The sequence below is a fragment of the Oncorhynchus tshawytscha genome, linkage group LG10, assembly GCF_018296145.1.
Source record: "Oncorhynchus tshawytscha isolate Ot180627B linkage group LG10, Otsh_v2.0, whole genome shotgun sequence".
Classification (NCBI taxonomy): Eukaryota; Metazoa; Chordata; class Actinopteri; order Salmoniformes; family Salmonidae; genus Oncorhynchus; species Oncorhynchus tshawytscha.
In genome coordinates, this window is record NC_056438.1 from 37625239 (window position 1) to 37645548 (window position 20310).

At 41.6% G+C, this 20310-nt stretch overlaps 1 protein-coding gene across 1 annotated transcript; it reads right to left on the reverse strand.

Annotated features, from left to right (window-relative positions):
* Nucleotides 1–2389: 2389 nt before the first annotated feature.
* Nucleotides 2390–18335, reverse strand: epdr1 (ependymin related 1). Its single transcript, XM_024419936.2, has 3 exons — nucleotides 17907–18335; nucleotides 16310–16518; nucleotides 2390–5051 (listed from the first exon to the last, which is right to left on the reverse strand). Exons 1-3 carry the CDS (start codon nucleotides 18149–18151, stop codon nucleotides 4861–4863), a joined length of 645 nt encoding a protein of 214 aa, XP_024275704.1. The 5' UTR covers nucleotides 18152–18335; the 3' UTR covers nucleotides 2390–4860.
* Nucleotides 18336–20310: the final 1975 nt, after the last annotated feature.

Sequence of the window (20310 nt, forward strand, 5' to 3'; positions counted from 1 at the left end):
ACCTGTATTAACTGCACCTGTTTGAACTTGTTACCTGTATAAAAGACACCTGTCCACACACTCAATCAAACAGACTCCAACCTCTCCACAATGGCCAAGACCAGGGGGCTGTGTAAGGACATCAGGGATAAAATTGTAGACCTGCACAAGGCTGAGATGGGCTACAGGACAATAAGCAAGCAGCTTGGTGAGAAGGCAACAATTGTTTGTGCAATTATTAGAAAATGGAAGAAGTTCAAGATGACGATCAATCACCCTCAGTCTGGGGCTCCATGCAAGATCACACCTCGTGGGGCATCAATGATCATGAGGAAGGTGAGGGATCAGCCCAGAACTACACGGCAGGACCTGGTCAATGACCTGAAGAGAGCTGGGACCACAGTCTCAAAGAAAACCATTTGTAACACACTACGCCGTCATGGATTAAAATCCTGCAGCGCACGCAAGGTCCGCCTGCTCAAGCCAGCGCATGTCCAGGCCTGTCTGAAGTTTGCCAATGATCCAGAGGAGGAATGGGAGAAGGTCATGTGGTCTGATGAGATAAAAATAGAGCTTTTTGGTCTAAACTCCATTTGCTGTGTTTGGAGGAAGAAGAAGGATGAGTACAACCCCAAGAACACCATCCCAACCGTGAAGCATGGAGGTGGAAACATCATTCTTTGGGGATGCTTTTCTGCAAAGGGGACAGGACGACTGCACCGTATTGAGGGGAGGATGGATGGGGCCATGTATCGCAAGATCTTGGCCAACAACCTCCTTCCCTCAGTAAGAGCATTGAAGATGGGTCGTGGCTGGGTCTTCCAGCATGACAGCGACCTGAAACACACAGCCAGGGCAACTAAGGAGTGGCTCCGTAAGAAGCATCTCAAGGTCATGGAGTGGCCTAGCCAGTCTCCAGACCTGAACCCAATTGAACATCTTTGGAGAGAGCTGAAAGTCCGTATTGCCCAGCGACAGCCCCGAAACCTGAAGGATCTGGAGAAGGTCTGTATGGAGGAGTGGGCCAAAATCCCTGCTGCAGTGTGTGCAAACCTGGTCAAGAACTACAGGAAACGTATGATCTCTGTAATTGCAAACAAAGGTTTCTCTACCAAATATTAAGTTCTGCTTTTCTGATGTATCAAATACTTATGTCATGCAATAAAATGCAAATTAATTACTTAAATATCATACAATGTGATTTTCTGGATTTTTGTTTTAGATTCCATCTCTCGCAGTTGAAGTGTACCTATGATAAAAAATGACCGACCTCTACATGCTTTGTAAGTAGGAAAACCTGCAAAATCGGCAGTGTATCAAATACTTGTTCTCCCCACTGTACATGGGTGGGGGCCTTTCAATATGGGGCCCGGGCACACAAATGCTCCTAAAAAGAAGCATGTATTAATGGCAGTTCTAATGTTTCCATCAGAGGCCTAGGCTTTTGGCATAGATGGCAAAGCTCTCATTTCTGGACTGTACGATTGAGCCCCCCACGGCACTGTTAGTAGGAAAGTTATTAATTTTAACCACCTAAATATACTCACGTATCTGAAACTCAAACATTAATTTCCCAACTGCTTTTTCTAGAATTCTACAGGTTCTTTATCATTCTCTGTACCTTATATTCCAAAGCAACCACATTATACATGCCGTCCATGGTATTGGGCAGATGCTATTTGAGAACTCATCTGGTTTACAAATCAAACTCTAGTTATCTTATTGCAGAGCACATTGTACAACTGTTTTTTTTAGAAAATATTATATTGTATTACAAGGTATGCTTTATGTGTAGGCTATGCCATATGTATTGGTTAATATGCAGCTGTTGCTTTTAAACCCTCATTCTAGCATACATGACACACACACACCTTTCTATCTACATGCTTTTATTTGGGTTTCTATGCAAAGTATATGTTTCTTTAAGCCTGCAGCTAGTTATTTGAAATGAGACATACTGTATGTATCATGCCAAAACATGATTCAACAATTTAATTAACTGACAGAGATGGCTAATGAAACACAAGTTGACATTTACAGTAGGCTTGTCTGTAACATTGGCTAGCTTTCAATAAATTGGCTAAATGGTAAACAGATTTACCTCTTCATATTGTCAAGACAATTCGTATTGTATGCAACATATTTCAAGTGCACTCAAAAACAGATATTTCTATTTTTTCAGTCTGGGAGCTAGCTAGCTATGTATATGTTCCTCTTCATCAGACAGCAGCTCACGTTTTCACAAGTAGCTGTGTTTACATCATAGATAGAAGCATAGCCTTCATCACGAGGTGTATGTACGGGAGTTCTGATTGGTTTTAAGTTTAGTAGTTAAGCAAATTTTTCTTAGCGGCTGAGTGTTGGAATATATGTTTTAGGAGAAAATGTAAGAATTGAAGGGGCCAACAAATTTGTGTCACAAGAATGTTTTACTGTCATATACAAAAAAATCTCTTTCCGTGGCCAACTACCTATCTGTCCTCCACCTCAACACACTTATGGACCCTTCCCAAATTAATTTGAAGGCAGCATACTTCCTGGGGTCCAGCACAATTAAGGCAGTTATACAGTTTTAAAAACATTACAATTCAATTCACAACAGATTTCACAACACATTATGTGTGTGCCCTCAGTACACTACTTCACTAGCACATATCTACGACATAAAATGCACACGTGTACATGTGTGTATAGTGTGCATATGTTATCATGTGAGTGTATCCATATGTCTGTGCCTGTGTGTCTTCACATTCCCTGCTATTCCATAAGGTGTATTTTTCTGTTTTTTTTTTTGTAAAAAAAAAAATCTAATTGTACTGCTTGCATGAGTAACTTCATGTGGAAGTTCCATGGAGTGATGGCTCTATGTAGTACTGTACACCTCCCATAATCTGTTCTGGATTTGGGGACTGTGAAGAGACCAATTATTATTTTTACTGTGAAATAGCATTGTATCTGGTCAAACACCATTTTTTCCAAAACTTTACTAAGGGTTGGATGTTTGAAACAGTAAAGGGTGCTTTGCTATTCTTGGGTAGCGGAATGACTTTTGCTTTCTTCCAGACCTGAGGGCACACACTTTCCTGTAGGCTTAGATTGAAGAGATGGCAAAAAGGAGTGGTAATATCATCCACTATCACCCTAAGTAATTTTCCATCCAAGTTGTCATCGTTGATAGACAACAATAATTGTTACACCTCTTCGACATTCAAGTTACGGAATTCAAAATTACAACGCTTGTCTTTCATAATTTGGTCAGTTATAAATGGATGTGTAGGTTCAGAATTTGATGTTGGCATGTCATATGCCTAAGTTTGCTATCCTTGTCAATGAACAAATCATTAAAGTACTTGGCAATATCAGTGGATTTTGTGATGAGTGAGCCATCTGATTCAATGAATGATGGAGCCAAGGTTGCCTTTTTGCCCCAAATTTCATTTAAGGTACTCCAAAGCTTTTTATTTTCATTCTTTATATTATTTATCTTTGTTTCAAAGTACAGATTCTTATTTTGTTTAGTCACATGATTTCTTAATGTACAGTATGTTTGCGAATCGGCTGTGCAGCCGGACATATTGGTCAATCTTTTTGCCTCATCCCTCTCAACCATAACATTTTTCAATTCCTCATCAATCCAGAGATTTAACAGTTTTTACAGTCATTTTCTTAATGGATGCATGCTTATTAGGAACTGGAACAAGCAAATTAATAAATATGTTAAATTCAGCATCTGGTTGCTCCTCATTACACACCATAGACAAGCAAATATTCTTTACATTTTCAACATAGAAATCACTACAAAACATCTGCTTACATGTTATAGGCTGATATTATTATGTTAGTATATGCTTATACATGTTTCATTAGTTATGTTAGGATTACTTCTGTCTGCAATCCCATGTAACATAAAACAAGTTATCTACCCGCTTGGCATAGTTCTGGCTACAGTACAGTATCCAGGCCATGAGGAGTAATCCCTTCATTGTTGTTATGGAACCCAAGATGGCTACCAGTTAGATCTTCGAGTTGCTCACCTAAAATGGCCGACCGGTAACATCCGGTCACTTCCTCATACGAATCGTAGCCTCTACCAAGATGTCCATTGTTAGCCAAATAGCATGCTAACTCCTAGCTGCTAACCCTAATGCAAACTCCTCCCTACTGTACATAGTTCTGTATGCTGTACCTATAACCTGAAGCTTACTAGCCTCCACTGTATATATTGTGTGCTACTACCCACAGCCTGTGGCCTGCTAGCCTAGCATGCTAGCTTTTCTTGTATATTTTACATATGCTAGCCAATAATTGTATCTTGTGTATACTATGCTATGCTAGCCCACCTGTGTATATACTGTCATAATGTGTGCTACATTAGTTGGCTGCTACAAACTTCTCTTTGTAAGCCATACTGTTAGTCTAGCTGCTAATACATGCTAGTAGCTCTGTCCATAGTGTACTATTGTATCCTACTGTGTACCACATAAGCTTATGCTAATACCTGACCATTATAGTACGTGTCATCCTCATTGCTATTACATAGTCATTAGCCTGTAATGCCATTATGTAATACATGCTCTTCTCTTGTAGACAACCACTACAACACTTACACTACTAATAGTCTCCTCTTCCAGTTTGCCATGTGTGTGTGTTTGGTAATAAAGTGTGCCTTGTCTCCCTGTCTCTTGCTGGTCATTCTACATCCTCTAACCGGGATGCCGGGACAGTTGGAACTACACCTAAACCGGCACTAATAAGAATTATTTCTTAACTGACTTGCCTAGTTAAATAAAGGTTCAATTTAAAAAATTTAAAAAGTGGGGGAAATGTGAAAACAGAGCATGGGGTCAACGAGCATGGGGTCAAAGGGGAAAGGTGAAGGCCTCAGCAGTCGGAGTCCATCCTCTCTGGGCGGGCTGACTGGCAGCTGCTGGGCGGTGTGAAGACTTCCGGGTCGCTGATGCCCAGCTGGAGGTCAAAGAAGCGGGTAGAGGTAGTGATGCTGCTGTTCCTGGTGTAGGTCTCCTGGACAGGGTAGCAGTCCTTCACTGTGTAGACGCCCACCCACGCCTCATCTGGTGTAGCAGGGAGAGGTAGGATTAGGATTGACTTTATTGTCCCTGAGGGGAAATTTGTACATTAAAATGTTCTGTTGCGTCTACATAGAATACCATAGGTTAAAAACATGAGCTTCCCCACCACACACACACACACACACACACACACACACACACACACACACACACACACACACACAGGTTAATCAGTCCATGGCAAGGCTGTGACTTGGTGGTCTGTTCCACATGATTTATGAAGTTAAACATTGGTCACATAGTGGCTAATGTGGCCTAGCAGTACTGGCGCAGCATTTGACACATATCTACAGTGTCTGCTTATGTTTGAATCTGGCCAACTGCCCTTTGCCAACCTCTATCACGATATTTTCAATAAAATCTGAAAATCCCTTTAAATGTATACTTGAAAAAACACTATACACATGGATATCTTCCACAATAATGCACAATTATGAGTTAGACATCACAACATACAAATAGGACACTTTGCAAGGGTCTGTATTCTCAGAGTGGTGAAAAGGATCCCATTTCACCAAGAGCCAATTTGCAGCAAGACAACTAGGAAATCGCCACGAGGGGTCAAGTGGACAAAATCTGTGTTGACTGTTGACTGATTCACATGATGCCCTTGACCTTTCGAAATAAGTTGCTAGTCATCTCCTGACAAGCACTTTGCACTGAACACCCTTAATAAAGGGGATTTTCACCCTGGGGGAATCTGGGCTTGTTTTCATTATGTCATTGTGTGTGTAGATATGGTTGTCCTTGTTCAGTAGAGCTATTGGATGTCTTTCAGCGATGTTCCTATCAGCGGACTCATTGCTAAATATACAAGCTGACAAAATAACTTCATTTATCTACTGAAACCCATATTGTGTGTTGCTAGCTAACACACTGTTACAGTGGGGGGGGAAATCAAATCATTTTTATGTTTGCTGACTTAATTAGGTAGGTACCCAGCTAATCTAAACACAGCAGAAAAAGAAACGTCCTGTCGCTGTCAACTGCGTTTATTTTCAGCAAACTTAACGTGTAAATATTTGTATGAACATAAGATTTAACAACAGACAAACTGAACAAGTTCCACAGACATGTGACTAACATAAATGGAATAATGTGTCCCTGAAAAAGGGGAGGGTCAAAATCAAAAGTAACAATCAGTATCTGGTGTGGCCACCAGCTGCATTAACTTCTTGGATACAGGGGGCGCTCTTTTAATTTATGGATTAAAAAACGTGCCCATTTTAAGCGCAATATTTTGTCACGAAAAGATGCTCGACTATGCATATAATTGGCAGCTTTGGAAAGAAAACACTAACGTTTCCAAAACTGCAAAGATTATCTGTGAGTGCCACAGAACAGGTGAAATCAAGATGAAACTTCAACCAGGAAATGGGCAGAATTTTTGAGGCTCTGTTTTCCATTGTCTCCTTATATGGCTGTGAATGCGCCGGGAATGAGCCTGCCCTTTCTATCGTTTCTCCAAGGTGTCTGCAGCATTGTGACGTATTTGTAGGCATATCATTGGAAGATTGGCCATAAGAGGCTACATTTACCAGGGGTCCGCCCGGTGTCCTTTGTCTAAATTGGTGCGTAATCTACAAGCTGCACGCAGTCATCCAGTGATTGAGAGGAGAGAGGAGGCTTTCAACAAACGATATATCATGAAGAGATATGTGAAAAACACCTTGAGGATTGATTCTAAACAACGTTTACCATGTTTCAGTCGATATTATGGAGTTAATTTGGAAAAAAGTTTGGCGTTTTGAAGACTGATTTTTCGGGTTTTTTTGGTAGCCAAACGTGACGCACCAAACGGAGCGATTTCTCATTAAAAAAAAATCTTTCAGGAAAAACTGAGCATTTGCTATCTAACTGAGAGTCTCCTCATTGAAAACATCTGAAGTTCTTCAAAGGTAAATGATTTTATTTGAATGATTTTCTGGTTTTTGTGAAAATGTTGCCTGCTGATGCTAACGCTAAATGCTACGCTAGCTGCGCTAGCTGTAACACAAATGCTTGTTTTGCTATGGTTGAGAAGCATATTTTGAAAATCTGAGATGACAGTGTTGTTAACAAAAGGCTAAGCTTGAGAGATAGCATATTAATTTCATTTCATTTGCGATTTTCATGAATAGTTAACGTTGCGTTATGGTAATGAGCTTGAGGCTGTATTCACGATCCCGGATCCGGGATGGCTCGACGCAAGAAGTTAAGTACTGCAGTGCATCTCCTCCTCATGGACTGCACTATGATGTTACCCCACTCTTCCACCAAGGCTATTTCTGGGGGGAATGGCCCTAGCCCTCACCCTCCGATCCACCAGGTCCCAGACGTGCTCAATGGGATTGAGATCTGGGCTCTTCTCTGGACATGGCAGAACACTGACATTCCTGTCTTGCAGGAAATCACCCACAGAACGAGCAGTATGGCTGGTGGCATTGTCATGCTGGAGGGTCATGTCAGGATGAGCCTGCAGGAATGGTACCACATGAGGGAGGAGGATGTCTTCCCTGTAACGCACAGCATTGAGATTGCCTGCAATGTCAACAAGCGCAGTCCTATGATGCTGTGACACACCACCCCAGACCATGATGGATGCTCCACCTCCAAATCGATCCCTCTCCAGAGTACAGGCCTTTGTGTAATGCTCATTCCTTCAACGATAAACGCGAATCCGACCTTCACCCCTGGTGAGACAAAACTGCGACTCGTCACTGAAGAGCACTTTTTGCCAGTCCTGTCGTCCAGCAACGGTGGGTTTGTGCCCATAGGCGACGTCATTGCCGGTGATGTCTGGTGAAGATCTGCCTTACAACAGGTCTACAAGCCCTCAGTCCAGCCTCTCTCAGCCTATTGTGGACAGTTTGAGCACTGATGGACGGATTGTGCATTCCTGGTGTAACTCGGGCAGTTGTTAGCTGAAGTATATGTTCATTAAAAGTAGTTAAACGTACACCCCGGTTTGTCATCATACAAGGAACAAACATAACATGGTGTTAGATTGGTAGTCGCTATGACACAACAAAGAAAATAAAGGAGTAACTCGGCAAATTTCTGCAACGAAAATTGAACATTCTACCACAAGTCAAGTGACGTGAGTAGTCGAAGATGCTAGCTTGCAAGAGCGAGGACAACGGGCCGCAGCAGCGAGAGTGTCAGCAGCGAGAGTGAGGACGAGCCGCAGCAGTGAGACTGACAGCAGCGAGAGTGAGGACAACGAGCCGCAGCAGCGAGATTGACAGCAGCGAGAATGACAGCAGCGAGAATGACAGCAGCGAGAATGACAGCAGCGAGAGCGAGGCTGCATTGGAATCTGACAAGCAAGTTGTGATGAGCAACATGCTGAAGTAAGAGAAATTGACACTGTTCCTGTTCTCCGTCATGGATAGGCTTAGCCCTCCTACTCCTATGCAGTTAACAGGCAATCTAGCTGACGATTGGAAACGTTTCAAGCAGAGATTCAATATCTACCTAGCAGCCAGTGGAACAGGGGGAGATGATGACAAATTGAAAGCTTCCATTTTTCTGCATGTTATTGGAGAGGATGCATTGGACATTTACAATAACTTTCAGCAAGATGATGCAAACTTGACATGGACTGTGCTAATGGCTAAATTTGAGGTTGGTACTTTTGGTTGGTAGTTTTGGTCGATACTTTGTACCAAGCCAGAACGTCACGTTTGAGAGATACAAGTTTTTCTCTCATGATCAGAATCAGGGAGTCAGTTTTGACCAGTATTTGGCTGAGCTGAACACACTGAGCAAAATGTGTGAATTTGAAAATCTGAAAGACTCACTAGTGAAAGACAGGATAGTCTGTGGCATACTTGATAATGGACTCAAGGAGAGATTGCTGCATGAGCAAGATTTAGTGAAGTGAATGTGCCGAGCAGCTGAAACCACCAGAGCACAAGCTAAAGAGCTACGCAGGGATGAGACGTCAGTGCATGCAATAAAAAGAGAGGAGCACCACACACAACTTACAAAACAAAAACAAGCAAAAGAGACATCAAAACACTACATGTGGATTTATCCACAAGCCAAAAAATAGCCCTCCATACGGAAAATCATGCAACAACTGTTGGAAAAATAATATTGTCTCAAAATGCTGCAAAGCTGAGGTTACAAAGTAAAAGGTTCACACAGTCAAGGAGGAGATTGAATAATTCTTTGTTGATTCTGTGGAAATATGCAATGCAGTAAAAGCTGAATGGAATGTGACATTGACTGTGAATGAAACTATAATACCATTCAAGCTTGATACTGGAGCACAGGTAAACCTGTTGGTCGCTGGATGACTACAAAACACTTAAGGTGAAGAGCAAAATACACCCGGTGAAAATTAAGGTTACTGGTTATACTGGGGAGAACGTACCAGTCAAAGGAAGCTGCATAGTAACTTTACAGCACAAAGGAAAACAGTTCAGAGCACAGCTGCTGATCGTGGAAATGAGTGTACAGCCTATTCTAGGAATCAATGCATGTGAAAAGCTCAATTTGTTGAAAAGAGTGTATGTAGTGACGTCACAGAGTGAAAATGACCAAAAATCATTACTGGCTGAGTATGAGGATGTGTGTTTGAGGGTCTTGGATGTTTACCAGGAGAACACAAAATATGTACTGATGACAAAATTACTCCAGTTGTGCAAAGTTCCATTTGCACTAAGGAAAAAGCTCAAGGAGGAACTCGGACGCATGGAAAAGATGGACAATAATGGATGAACCTACAGACTGGGTAAGCTCACTGGTTATTGTGGTGAAAAAGGGCGATCTCAGGATATGTCTAGACCCGAGAGATCTCAATAAAGCATTTCAAGTTGCCAACCACGGAAAGTCAACCTAAAACTAAACAAGGACAAATGCGAGTTTGGTGTGAAAACACTTACATTCGTGGGAGACGTACTTTCAGAGGATGAAGTCAAACCAGACCCGAGGAAAACATCAGCCATCAACAACATGGAGCGCCCGAAAAACCAGGACGACGTGAGATGCTTCATGGGCATGATCCCCTACCTTGCAAAGTTCATACCTCAACTGTCAGCACAGTCCGCTTCACTCAGATGTCTTCTGGAACAGAAAAATGAATGGGAATAGTCCCATGAACAGGAAAACTGCTTCAAAAACCTAAAGAAGACAATCACAGAAGAGCCAGTGCTCAGGTTCTATGATTCAGAGAAAAGCACAAGGATTTCTGCAGATGCGTCAGTTTGGCCTAGGAGCAGTTATTCTGCAACAGCATGACAATATGGCAACCCTTCGCTTATGAGTCCAGAGCCTTGACAGGCGCAGAGACAAGGTATGCACAAATAGAGAAAGAACTACAGGCGAGCACATACGCTTGTGAAAGGTTTCACTAATAAGTCTAAGGACGAGACTTCGAAGTAGAAACCGACCACAGACCATTGGTGTCAATCATATCTAAGCCACTGAATGATTTACCAATGAGAATCCAGAGAATATTGATCCGACTGCAAAAGTATGATGTGAAGATGATCTATCCCCCGGGGAAGTTCATGTTTGCCACGACATGCTTTCTTGAGCAGTCAACAAGAAAGAGAGCTTCGACACACATAAAAACACAGATTCAGGCCTACGTTGACATGATCGTAGCATCACTTCCTGTGTCTTCTGAGAGAATGGAGCAGATCAAAAGAGACTGCGGCTGACCAAACAATGACAGAGTTGAAAGAAACAACACTGATAGGATGGCCCGCACAGAAAAACAACTGTCCAAAGAGAATACAGGATTACTGGATGTGCAGAGCAGAGCGCACCGTTGTGGGTGACAGTGTTCAAAGGCAACAAGGTTATCATTCCCATGACACTATGTAAAGAAACGCTACAGAAAATACACGACGGCCACTTGGGTGAGGAAAAATGCAAACGACGAGCACGAGAAGTAATGTACTGGCCAAGATTGAACCAGGAAATCAGCCAGACCACTGCTTCATGTGAACTGCCAAAGCAGCAAGCAGAGCCGCTAATCCCTCATCCAGTACCCAACAGACCCTACTACAAAGTTGGAGTTGACCTTTTTGACTGCAATGGCAAAAGTCACATTGTTGTTACCGACGACTACTCAAACTACCCTGAAGTAGCAACACTGCCAACTACCTCCAGCAAAGCTGTAATCACCTACCTGAAATCAGTCTTTGCAAGACATGGGGTTGCATCTGAACTGTACTCAGACAATGGCCCGCAGTTCTCAAGTTCCGAATTCCGATAGTTCGCTAACGACTGGGGACTCCGACACAACATTTCCAGCCCCAACTACCCAAGGTCCAATGGCTTAGCAGAGTTCAGTCAAAATCGTCAAAGGTCTGATGAAAAAGGCACACGTTGGAAAGGAGGATTTCCTAAAAAATCTGATGATCTTCCGCAGTGCACCACTGCAGAACGGACTTTCACCTGCACAAATGTTGATGGGACGTCGCATCAGAACCAACCTACCCATCCATGAGGACTTGCTAACACCCAGAGGTGCTCACAAAGTCACTATTTGCAAAGGAAAAACAGAAAGACAGACAAAAAAAGCAACACGGTAAAAGTGCAAGACACTTACCTGAACTGAAACCTGGAGATCATGTACGACTCCGAGACATCACTACAGGAATCTGGATGCAGCAAGGGTGTGTGCAGAGAGAAGTTGCACCGCGATCCTATGAGATCCAAACGGAGCATGGATCACAACTGAGACGAAACCGAGTGGATCTAAGGCTTCAGCCATTCACTCAAGGGACTGAGGATCATCAGGAGGATACTGCTGAAGCGTCAAATGCCTTTAGAAATGGACAATTCAATCAGAATACCCTGACTGACAATGCTGTCCAACTATTTCAGGAAGCACTTCAGCAGAATGACCAAAAAAGACTGTCAGAGCCCCTGAAAGGCTATTGAGTAGCTTGGATGAAAGGTGCCCAGGGGTGCCCAGAGTAAACGGCCTGCTCCTCAGTCTCAGTTGCTAATATATGCATATTATTATTAGTATTGGATAGAAAACACTCTGAAGTTTCTAAAACTGTTTAAATGATGTCTGTGAGTATAACAGAACTCATATGGCAGGCAAAAACCTGAGAACAAATCCAAACAGGAAGTGAGAAATCTGAGGTTGGTATACAGTGCCTTGCGAAAGTATTCGGCCCCCTTGAACTTTGCAACCTTTTGCCACATTTCAGGCTTCAAACATAAAGATATAAAACTTTATTTTTTTGTGAAGAATCAACAACAAGTGGGACACAATCATGAAGTGGAAAGACATTTATTGGATATTTCAAACTTTTTTAACAAATCAAAAACGGAAAAATTGGGCGTGCAAAATTATTCAGCCTCTTCACTTTCAGTGCAGCAAACTCTCTCCAGAAGTTCAGTGAGGATCTCTGAATGATCCAATGTTGACCTAAATGACTAATGATGATAAATACAATCCACCTGTGTGTAATCAAGTCTCCGTATAAATGCACCTGCACTGTGATAGTCTCAGAGGTCCGTTAAAAGCGCAGAGAGCATCATGAAGAACAAGGAACACACCAGGCAGGTCCGAGATACTGTTGTGAAGAAGTTTAAAGCCGGATTTGGATACAAAAAGATTTCCCAAGCTTTAAACATCCCAAGGAGCACTGTGCAAGCGATAATATTGAAATGGAAGGAGTATCAGACCACTGCAAATCTACCAAGACCTGGCCGTCCCTCTAAACTTTCAGCTCATACAAGGAGAAGACTGATCAGAGATGCAGTCAAGAGGCCCATGATCACTCTGGATGAACTGCAGAGATATACAGCTGAGGTGGGAGACTCTGTCCACAGGACAACAATCAGTCGTATATTGCACAAATCTGGCCTTTATGGAAGAGTGGCAAGAAGAAAGCCATTTCTTAAAGATATCCATAAAAAGTGTTGTTTAAAGTTTGCCACAAGCCACCTGGGAGACACACCAAACATGTGGAAGAAGGTGCTCTGGTCAGATGAAACCAAAATTGAACTTTTTGGCAACAATGCAAAACGTTATGTTTGGCGTAAAAGCAACACAGCTCATCACCCTGAACACACCATCCCCACTGATAAACATGGTGGTGGCAGCATCATGGTTTGGGCCTGCTTTTCTTCAGCAGGGACAGGGAAGATGGTTAAAATTGATGGGAAGATGGATGGAGCCAAATACAGGACCATTCTGGAAGAAAACCTGATGGAGTCTGCAAAAGACCTGAGACTGGGACGGAGATTTGTCTTCCAACAAGACAATGATCCAAAACATAAAGCAAAATCTACAATGGAATGGTTCAAAAATAAACATATCCAGGTGTTAGAATGGCCAAGTCAAAGTCCAGACCTGAATCCAATCAAGAATCTGTGGAAAGAACTGAAAACTGCTGTTCACAAATGCTCTCCATCCAACCTCACTGAGCTAGAGCTGTTTTGCAAGGAGGAATGGGAAAAAATTTCAGTCTCTCGATGTGCAAAACTGATAGAGACATACCCCAAGCGACTTACAGCTGTAATCGGGGGCTGAATAATTTTGCACGCCCAATTTTTCAGTTTTTGATTTGTTAAAAAAGTTTGAAATATCCAATAAATGTCGTTCCACTTCATGATTGTGTCCCACTTGTTGTTGATTCTTCACAAAAAAATACAGTTTTATATCTTTATGTTTGAAGCCTGAAATGTGGCAAAAGGTCGCAAAGTTCAAGGGGGCCGAATACTTTCGCAAGGCACTGTATATTCAACCCATTCCCTATTGAAATCCCCTTGGGATATGAATGAATATTCACTTCCTAGGGCTTCCACGAGATGTCAACCATCTACAGAAATTTGAATGAGGCTTCTACTGTGTTATGGGACTGATTGAGAGGGGAATGAGTCAGACTACTGGCAGAGAGCCAGTTCCAGGTCACGCGCATACCACATGATATCTTCCTGCGTTCCGTTCCTCCTCAAGACACAAAGGAATTCTCTGGTTGGAACTTCATTGAAGATTTATGATAACATCCTAATGATTGATTCTGTACTTCGTTTGAAATGCTTCTTCGACCTGTAATATAACTTTTTGAAGATTTTGACAAAAACATTATCGACCATCACCAGCGTTTGGATAGGTGTACCAAACACGCTAAAAAAAGTAGCTAATTGGACATAAATAACGGACATTATCGAACAAATCAAGCATTTATTGTGGACCTGGGATTCCTGGGAGTGGATTCTGATGAAGATCAAAGGTAACTTCCCCAGAGGAAGTTGCCACCACTATTTCATTGTAATTTCCTGTCCTAGAGAGGAAATGCATGTTTAGGTTCAAACGAAGAATGATGAAGGCTACTTATACATATTCACAAATTGGGTATGAGAATTTCCACATGGAGTTGATAAACATTAACAAATAGGGCACTGAAGGCTGTCGGTGAAGCTAGCTTGAATGCTAACCTTAGCTAACATTATCTAGCTAGCTAATGTTATCAGATGTTGCTTTAAAAAAAAAAAATTACTACACCGTATTCAAAATATTAGCCAACTGGCTCTATGGCTGGTTCTGGAGCTGGTCTAGGGCACTGCATTGCAGTGCTAGCTGTGCCACCAGAAACCCTGGGTTCGCGCCCAGGCTCTGTCGCAGCCAGCCGTGACCGGGAGGTCTGTGACGCACAATTGGCCTAGCGTCGTTAGGGAGAGTTTGGCCGGTAGGGATATCCTTGTCTCATCGCGCACCAACGACTCCAGTAGCGGGCCGGGCGCAGTGCGCGCTAACCAGGTGCACGGTGTTTCCTCCGACACATTGGTGCGGCTGGCTTCCGGGTTGGATGAGCGCTGTGTTAAGAAGCAGTGCGGCTTGGTTGGGTTGTGTTTCGGAGGACGCATGGCTTTCGACCTTCGTCTCTCCCGAACCCGTACGGGAGTTGTAACGATGAGACAAGATAGTAACTACTAACAATTGGATAGTATGAAATTGGGGAGAAAAGGGGGTAAATTTTTTAAAAATTGGGCCACACTGGCCTATTGTTATATCCAGTTTTGGCATCTTCTATAAATTGCAGTGAAACAAAACTTTAAAGATCAAAACCATTCATCTTGGGGCTATGGGGGGAGCATATCACACATTTATACCATTTATAAAACTATAATATATATATTTTTAAACAGACTAGCTAAAAAATAAGTGAACATTTATAAATTATCCAATGGATTATGATAATGTTCTGGTAAAAAAAAAATGGTGCAAAAACATATGTTTGCACCCCCTATTTTAAATTTGCACCCCATATTTTACATTTATTTTAACCATTGCTCAGGTGGCCAAGTAAAACACAAGGCTGTTTGGTTCTCTGAGTCGATAAGAAGAATAACTTTACAGTTGTTTCTGATGAATAATAATCAGGGCGGCAGGTAGCCTAGTGATTAGAGCGTTGGGCCAGTAACCGAAAGGTTTCTAGATCGAATCCCCAAGCTGACAAAGTAAAAATCTGTCATTCCGCCCCTGAACAAGGCAGTTCCTAGGCCGTCACTGTAAATAAGAATTTGTTCTTAACTGACTTGCCTAGTTAATTAAATAAATAAGCCATGCCATGCTGGAGGGTGGTAACATTCAAATAAAACCCAGCCCTGAAACTAAATGTAGGCAGAAAATAATTTGTTCATTCACACGGATTTGCAGTTTGGATTTGTCACACAAGCCCAAATGTATCATACTTTGACTAAAACAATGACTTAAATCATTGTGCAACATTATGGGTAAGCTCTGGCCATTGTCTTTCATCTTGAAAAAGTTGATTTCTACTGGTTTAACATTGCTCTGTATATGAAATTAAATAAACATTGAAGCATTTCCTGTTTCTTCTGAATAAGATGGTGTTTGCCAGCCAGGTGAGCTTGATGCTTTCAAACATTTATAAACTAACTTTTTGGTCTTCAATGGACCTTCACTTCCTTCTAAGTATTCAGTTTTTCAACAAGCACCTGGTAACACAATGGAGTGAGTGTAGGAACACCTTCCTAATCTCGAGTTGCACCCCCTTTTGTCCTCAGAACAGCCTCAAATCGACGGGACATGGACTCTACAAGGCGTCGAAAGCGTTCTACAGGGATACTGGCCCATGTTGACTCCAATGCTTCCCACAGTTGTGTCAAGTTGGCTGGATGTCCTTTGGGTGGTGGACAATTTGAGTCACACGGAAAATTGTTGTGTGAAAAACACAGCAGCATTGCAGTTCTTGACGCACAAACCGGTGCGCCTGGAACCTACTACCATACCCCGTTTAAAGGCACTTACTTACTTTTGCGGGCTGGTTTCCTATCTGACCACTCCTGCACCTCGATCATGTCTCCAGGTCCACCGATAAAGTACTGGTCCTCATAGGTGGAGTTCATAGGGATGTCAAAGGGGTCCCAGGCCTGGGTCAAGGGGATCTTAGAACACTGCTTTGTCTTCTGCTCGATCTGGAACAGCAGGCCACTGTTGTACAGGTAGATAAACTCAAAGTATCTGGAGAGTGAGTGCAAAACAAAGGAAATATTAAAATGTCAAGTTTGTAATAATAGGAGAAAATGCATGTGATTTGAATCAATCATACTGTAGCTAGGTAAATAGTAGCTATTCAACAAGAAATGCAGGGTTAGTCCTTTTAACATTAGGCCTATTATATTGCCTTTTGCATTACTGATTGATCATTGATAATAACCAAGTAATTACATTATTGTTCAAGGTCTATCTATGCTGTGAGAAAAACGCTTTTCCTCTTTTGGCTCTGGCTGTTGTCATTTGTTTTACTTACATGGAACCCAAATCCGTCTGCGCGCATGCACTATCGTGCATAAATGTATTTTGTCCCCCTACACCAAAAGCGATCACGACACGAAGGTTAAAATATCAAACTCTGAACTCATGACATTAATTTGGGGACAGGTCGAAAAGCATTAATGATGTATGGCAATTTAGCTAGTTAGCTTGCACTTGCTAGCTAATTTGTCCTATTTAGCTAGCTTGCTGTTGCTAGATAATTTGTCCTGGGATATAAACAATGAGTTGTTATTTTACCTGAAACTCTTCTACTCTGACCATTAATCAACACATAAAATGGCCAACTGAATCGTTTCTAGTCATCTCTCCTCCTTGCAGGCTTTTTCATCGTTGAACTTATATGGTGATCGCATCTTTCATAGTATTACCACGACAACCGACAAAACAGTTCGTCTTTCAATCACACACGTGGGTATAACCAATGAGGAGATGGCATGTGGGTACCTGCTTCTATAAACCAATGAGGAGATGGGAGAGGCAGGACTTTCAGCGCAATCGGTGTCAGAAATAGGAATGACTTCTATTTTAGCCCTTGGCATCGCAGACGCTTGTTGTCGTGTGTGAGCAGTGTGGGTGCAATAATTGAATAACATGTATTTCTAAATTAATTTGACAGCGCACGCGACGTGTCTGGTGAGCATATTAGGCCTATTAGGGGTACGGAGAGCTTATCCAAAAACAGGGCACTGGATCAACTACTTTCATGAAGGTCAGCAGCAATGCTGACTCATAGGTCTGAACATAAAACAGTTCTAGTTCATAAAGAACACATATGCTTATTATTTAAAATATGAATTCAAAAACATTTATAGTCTTATTATATTGGTAAAGGTTCAATATCACACAAAATGTCTTAGATTGGATATTTTTGTTTCATAATTTTGCTGTTATTGTCTATTTAGGTCTGCAATCACAATGGTAGAAGGACAGCTCAAGCCATATTGACGCTTTGTAGCGGCCATCATCGGTATTTCATCAGTATCCACAATACCTAACCTTTGTTTACTTGACCTCAGCAGTTGGACAAAGGCTATTCATGAATAAAAACGAATGTTTCAAAGTAGCCTGCTTACTTCTGGCATGGTGTATGTCTTTTATTCTGTTGAAGAAGCCTTATTCTGTGGTTCTGTGCATCATACGACACCGAGGCCCGTGTATTTCGTCCTGTGTTGTGGTTGTATTCGACGGATCTGCCCTCCCATTGCAAGGGCGCAAGACAGGGCTGAACCGGCAGTGCGAAAGCTGTCTCCGGGTAGCTCAAAGCAGGTACCACCGCTCCCAAGCAAAATGCAAACACAAGAGGTACAACATGAGTCATCCTGGAGATATGGAATTAATTTAAGTGAAGGTAAAAATCATGAACTGTTGATTTCATTTGATATGTGGCAGCAGGTTGATAACACCACAGAGTCTTTGATACCGTTACACTCAAATAAAAAGCCCTTTTGTTTTTTCAGAGCAGCTCACGCAGTCGCAAATCCGTCCTATGATAATAAACATGTTTGTATAAAAAGGATACATTTACGGTAACATTGTTATATTAATTATTGTAAACATAAATAGCATGATATGTAGTCGTACCTTAGAATTTAACAAAGGAACACAGGAACATTTTGCATTTTGAAATGTACATGTTTAAAATTGATATTTGCCCACTTATCTTTATTTCTTTACAATGTATTTATATAAATGATATAAACATAAATAATAGCCAAAAAATAAATAGTCCATACATAGTATGGAACGCCGTTTGGGTCTTGACCAATCAGGACCTGAATATGACTGCAGTCACATAACAATTTATCGCGTTCATACATTTTTTACGTAGTTATTACACAATGATTACAGTATCACTCGTATTTCATGTCACAAGGATTCATCGATATGTATGCTATGATGCTGGTAAAGTTGTCTCGCGCACCTGCCCTTCCCTGGACAGTGCTGATCGTAAAAACGCTAGCTAGCTGATGGATGCAAACAATGTTCTTCCCCAAAAACACAGAAAAACGACATAATATGTTTCAGTAGCTATAGTTAGCTAGCAAAGGGGGACAGGTCAAGTAGCTAGGTGTCATCATCTAAAATAACCCTCATTTGTAAGACAGTTCTTACTTGATTAATGGTGGGCGGACCCATTTATGTGAAGCTAGCCACAATAAGGATTAGCCACAATAGTGGACTTTGCGGTTAGCCTTCAAAATAAAATGTCATTGACAGTAATGCAAATGAATACAAATAGTATAATTATGCCAAAATTCAACAAAATACAATAATTTATTGATTTGACAAAAATGTTGAAATCACACTGGATGTATTAGACTTTAGAATTGCATTGGGGGCATACTTATTTCACTGTACAGCCTACCTATGGATTGTGGATCAGTGACATGGGTTATCAGTCGTAGCACTTATTGCGGGACTCTGAAACAACTGTGAATTGAGCCACATTTATTGTACCAGTCAACCTACTATCTGTAATTGAACACTGTTCCAGAGGAAAAATAATACATTGTGGATGTTTTGGAGCTTGATAACTCTTGAGGAGGACTTTGGGGAAAAGCACTTGGGTACTGAGTAGGCTGATACCATATTTCATTGATCTCTCGTTCGTTAGGTAAGGCTGTACAGTGCAATATGAACGTCAAAACGCACAATAGTCTGACTGGGGAGGTGATTTCCCACAGTCAAAGTCCACATTGCCGGACTTTGACTGTGGGAAATCACCTCCCCAGTCAGACTATTGTGCGTTTTGACATTCATATTGCACTGTACAGCCTTATGAGCTACAACACTGTACAGCCATATGAGCTACAACGCTAATATTTCTGTAAACTCTTCACAGTTGTCTTCTCTGGGTGTCTCCGAGTGGACTGATACCCCCATTTCATTGCTCCACATTCCAACACTCCAATCATGTTTAACATTATCAAGTCTAAATATGGCATGATTTCACCAATTGTAACCTTCTGCATCACTTTCAAATAGGGAATTTTATTTTAAAGGCGAACCACAAATTCCACTATTGTGGCTATCTTCACAACACATATCCCGGTACGGTCAAGCCATAATATTGTAGTTAGATAAAGCTAGCTGGATGATTATAACGTTAGTTTTGGGCAACAGGGTAAGTAGCAGGCTAGCTATTTTTTTTTCAATAGGAGAACAACAAGTGGCTACCTAGCTAATACTTACTCACATGGATTCCTAAATCATTGCTAAGAATAATGAAAATGACTCCAGTTTCTACTGTTCATTGTTTTCAGGCTGGTTGTATTGGTGCTAGCTAGGTACCAAGCTAAAGCTAGCTAGTGTTGGATCCTGTATTTTACATTATAGCCATTACCATATATATGATTGAATATTATCTGCTGTTGGCTTGTGTGGATGTGTTATGCAACAAAGCTGACTTGAAACATTGTTAAAAGTATCAGGGCCATGGGACTTTCTCATGATGGAAAAATACAGAGAAGCATGAAG

Bases quoted from the DNA above. Each gene is read 5' to 3' on its own strand.
- epdr1 (XM_024419936.2), bottom strand. From the start codon at position 18,151: ATGACTCATGTTGTACCTCTTGTGTTTGCATTTTGCTTGGGAGCGGTG. The intron at 16,519-17,906 runs GTAAGCAGGCTA...CTCACTCTCCAG, and splicing joins AGACATACACCATGCCAGAA to ATACTTTGAGTTTATCTACC. The intron at 5,052-16,309 runs GTAAGTAAGTGC...CTGCTACACCAG, and splicing joins TAGGAAACCAGCCCGCAAAA to ATGAGGCGTGGGTGGGCGTC.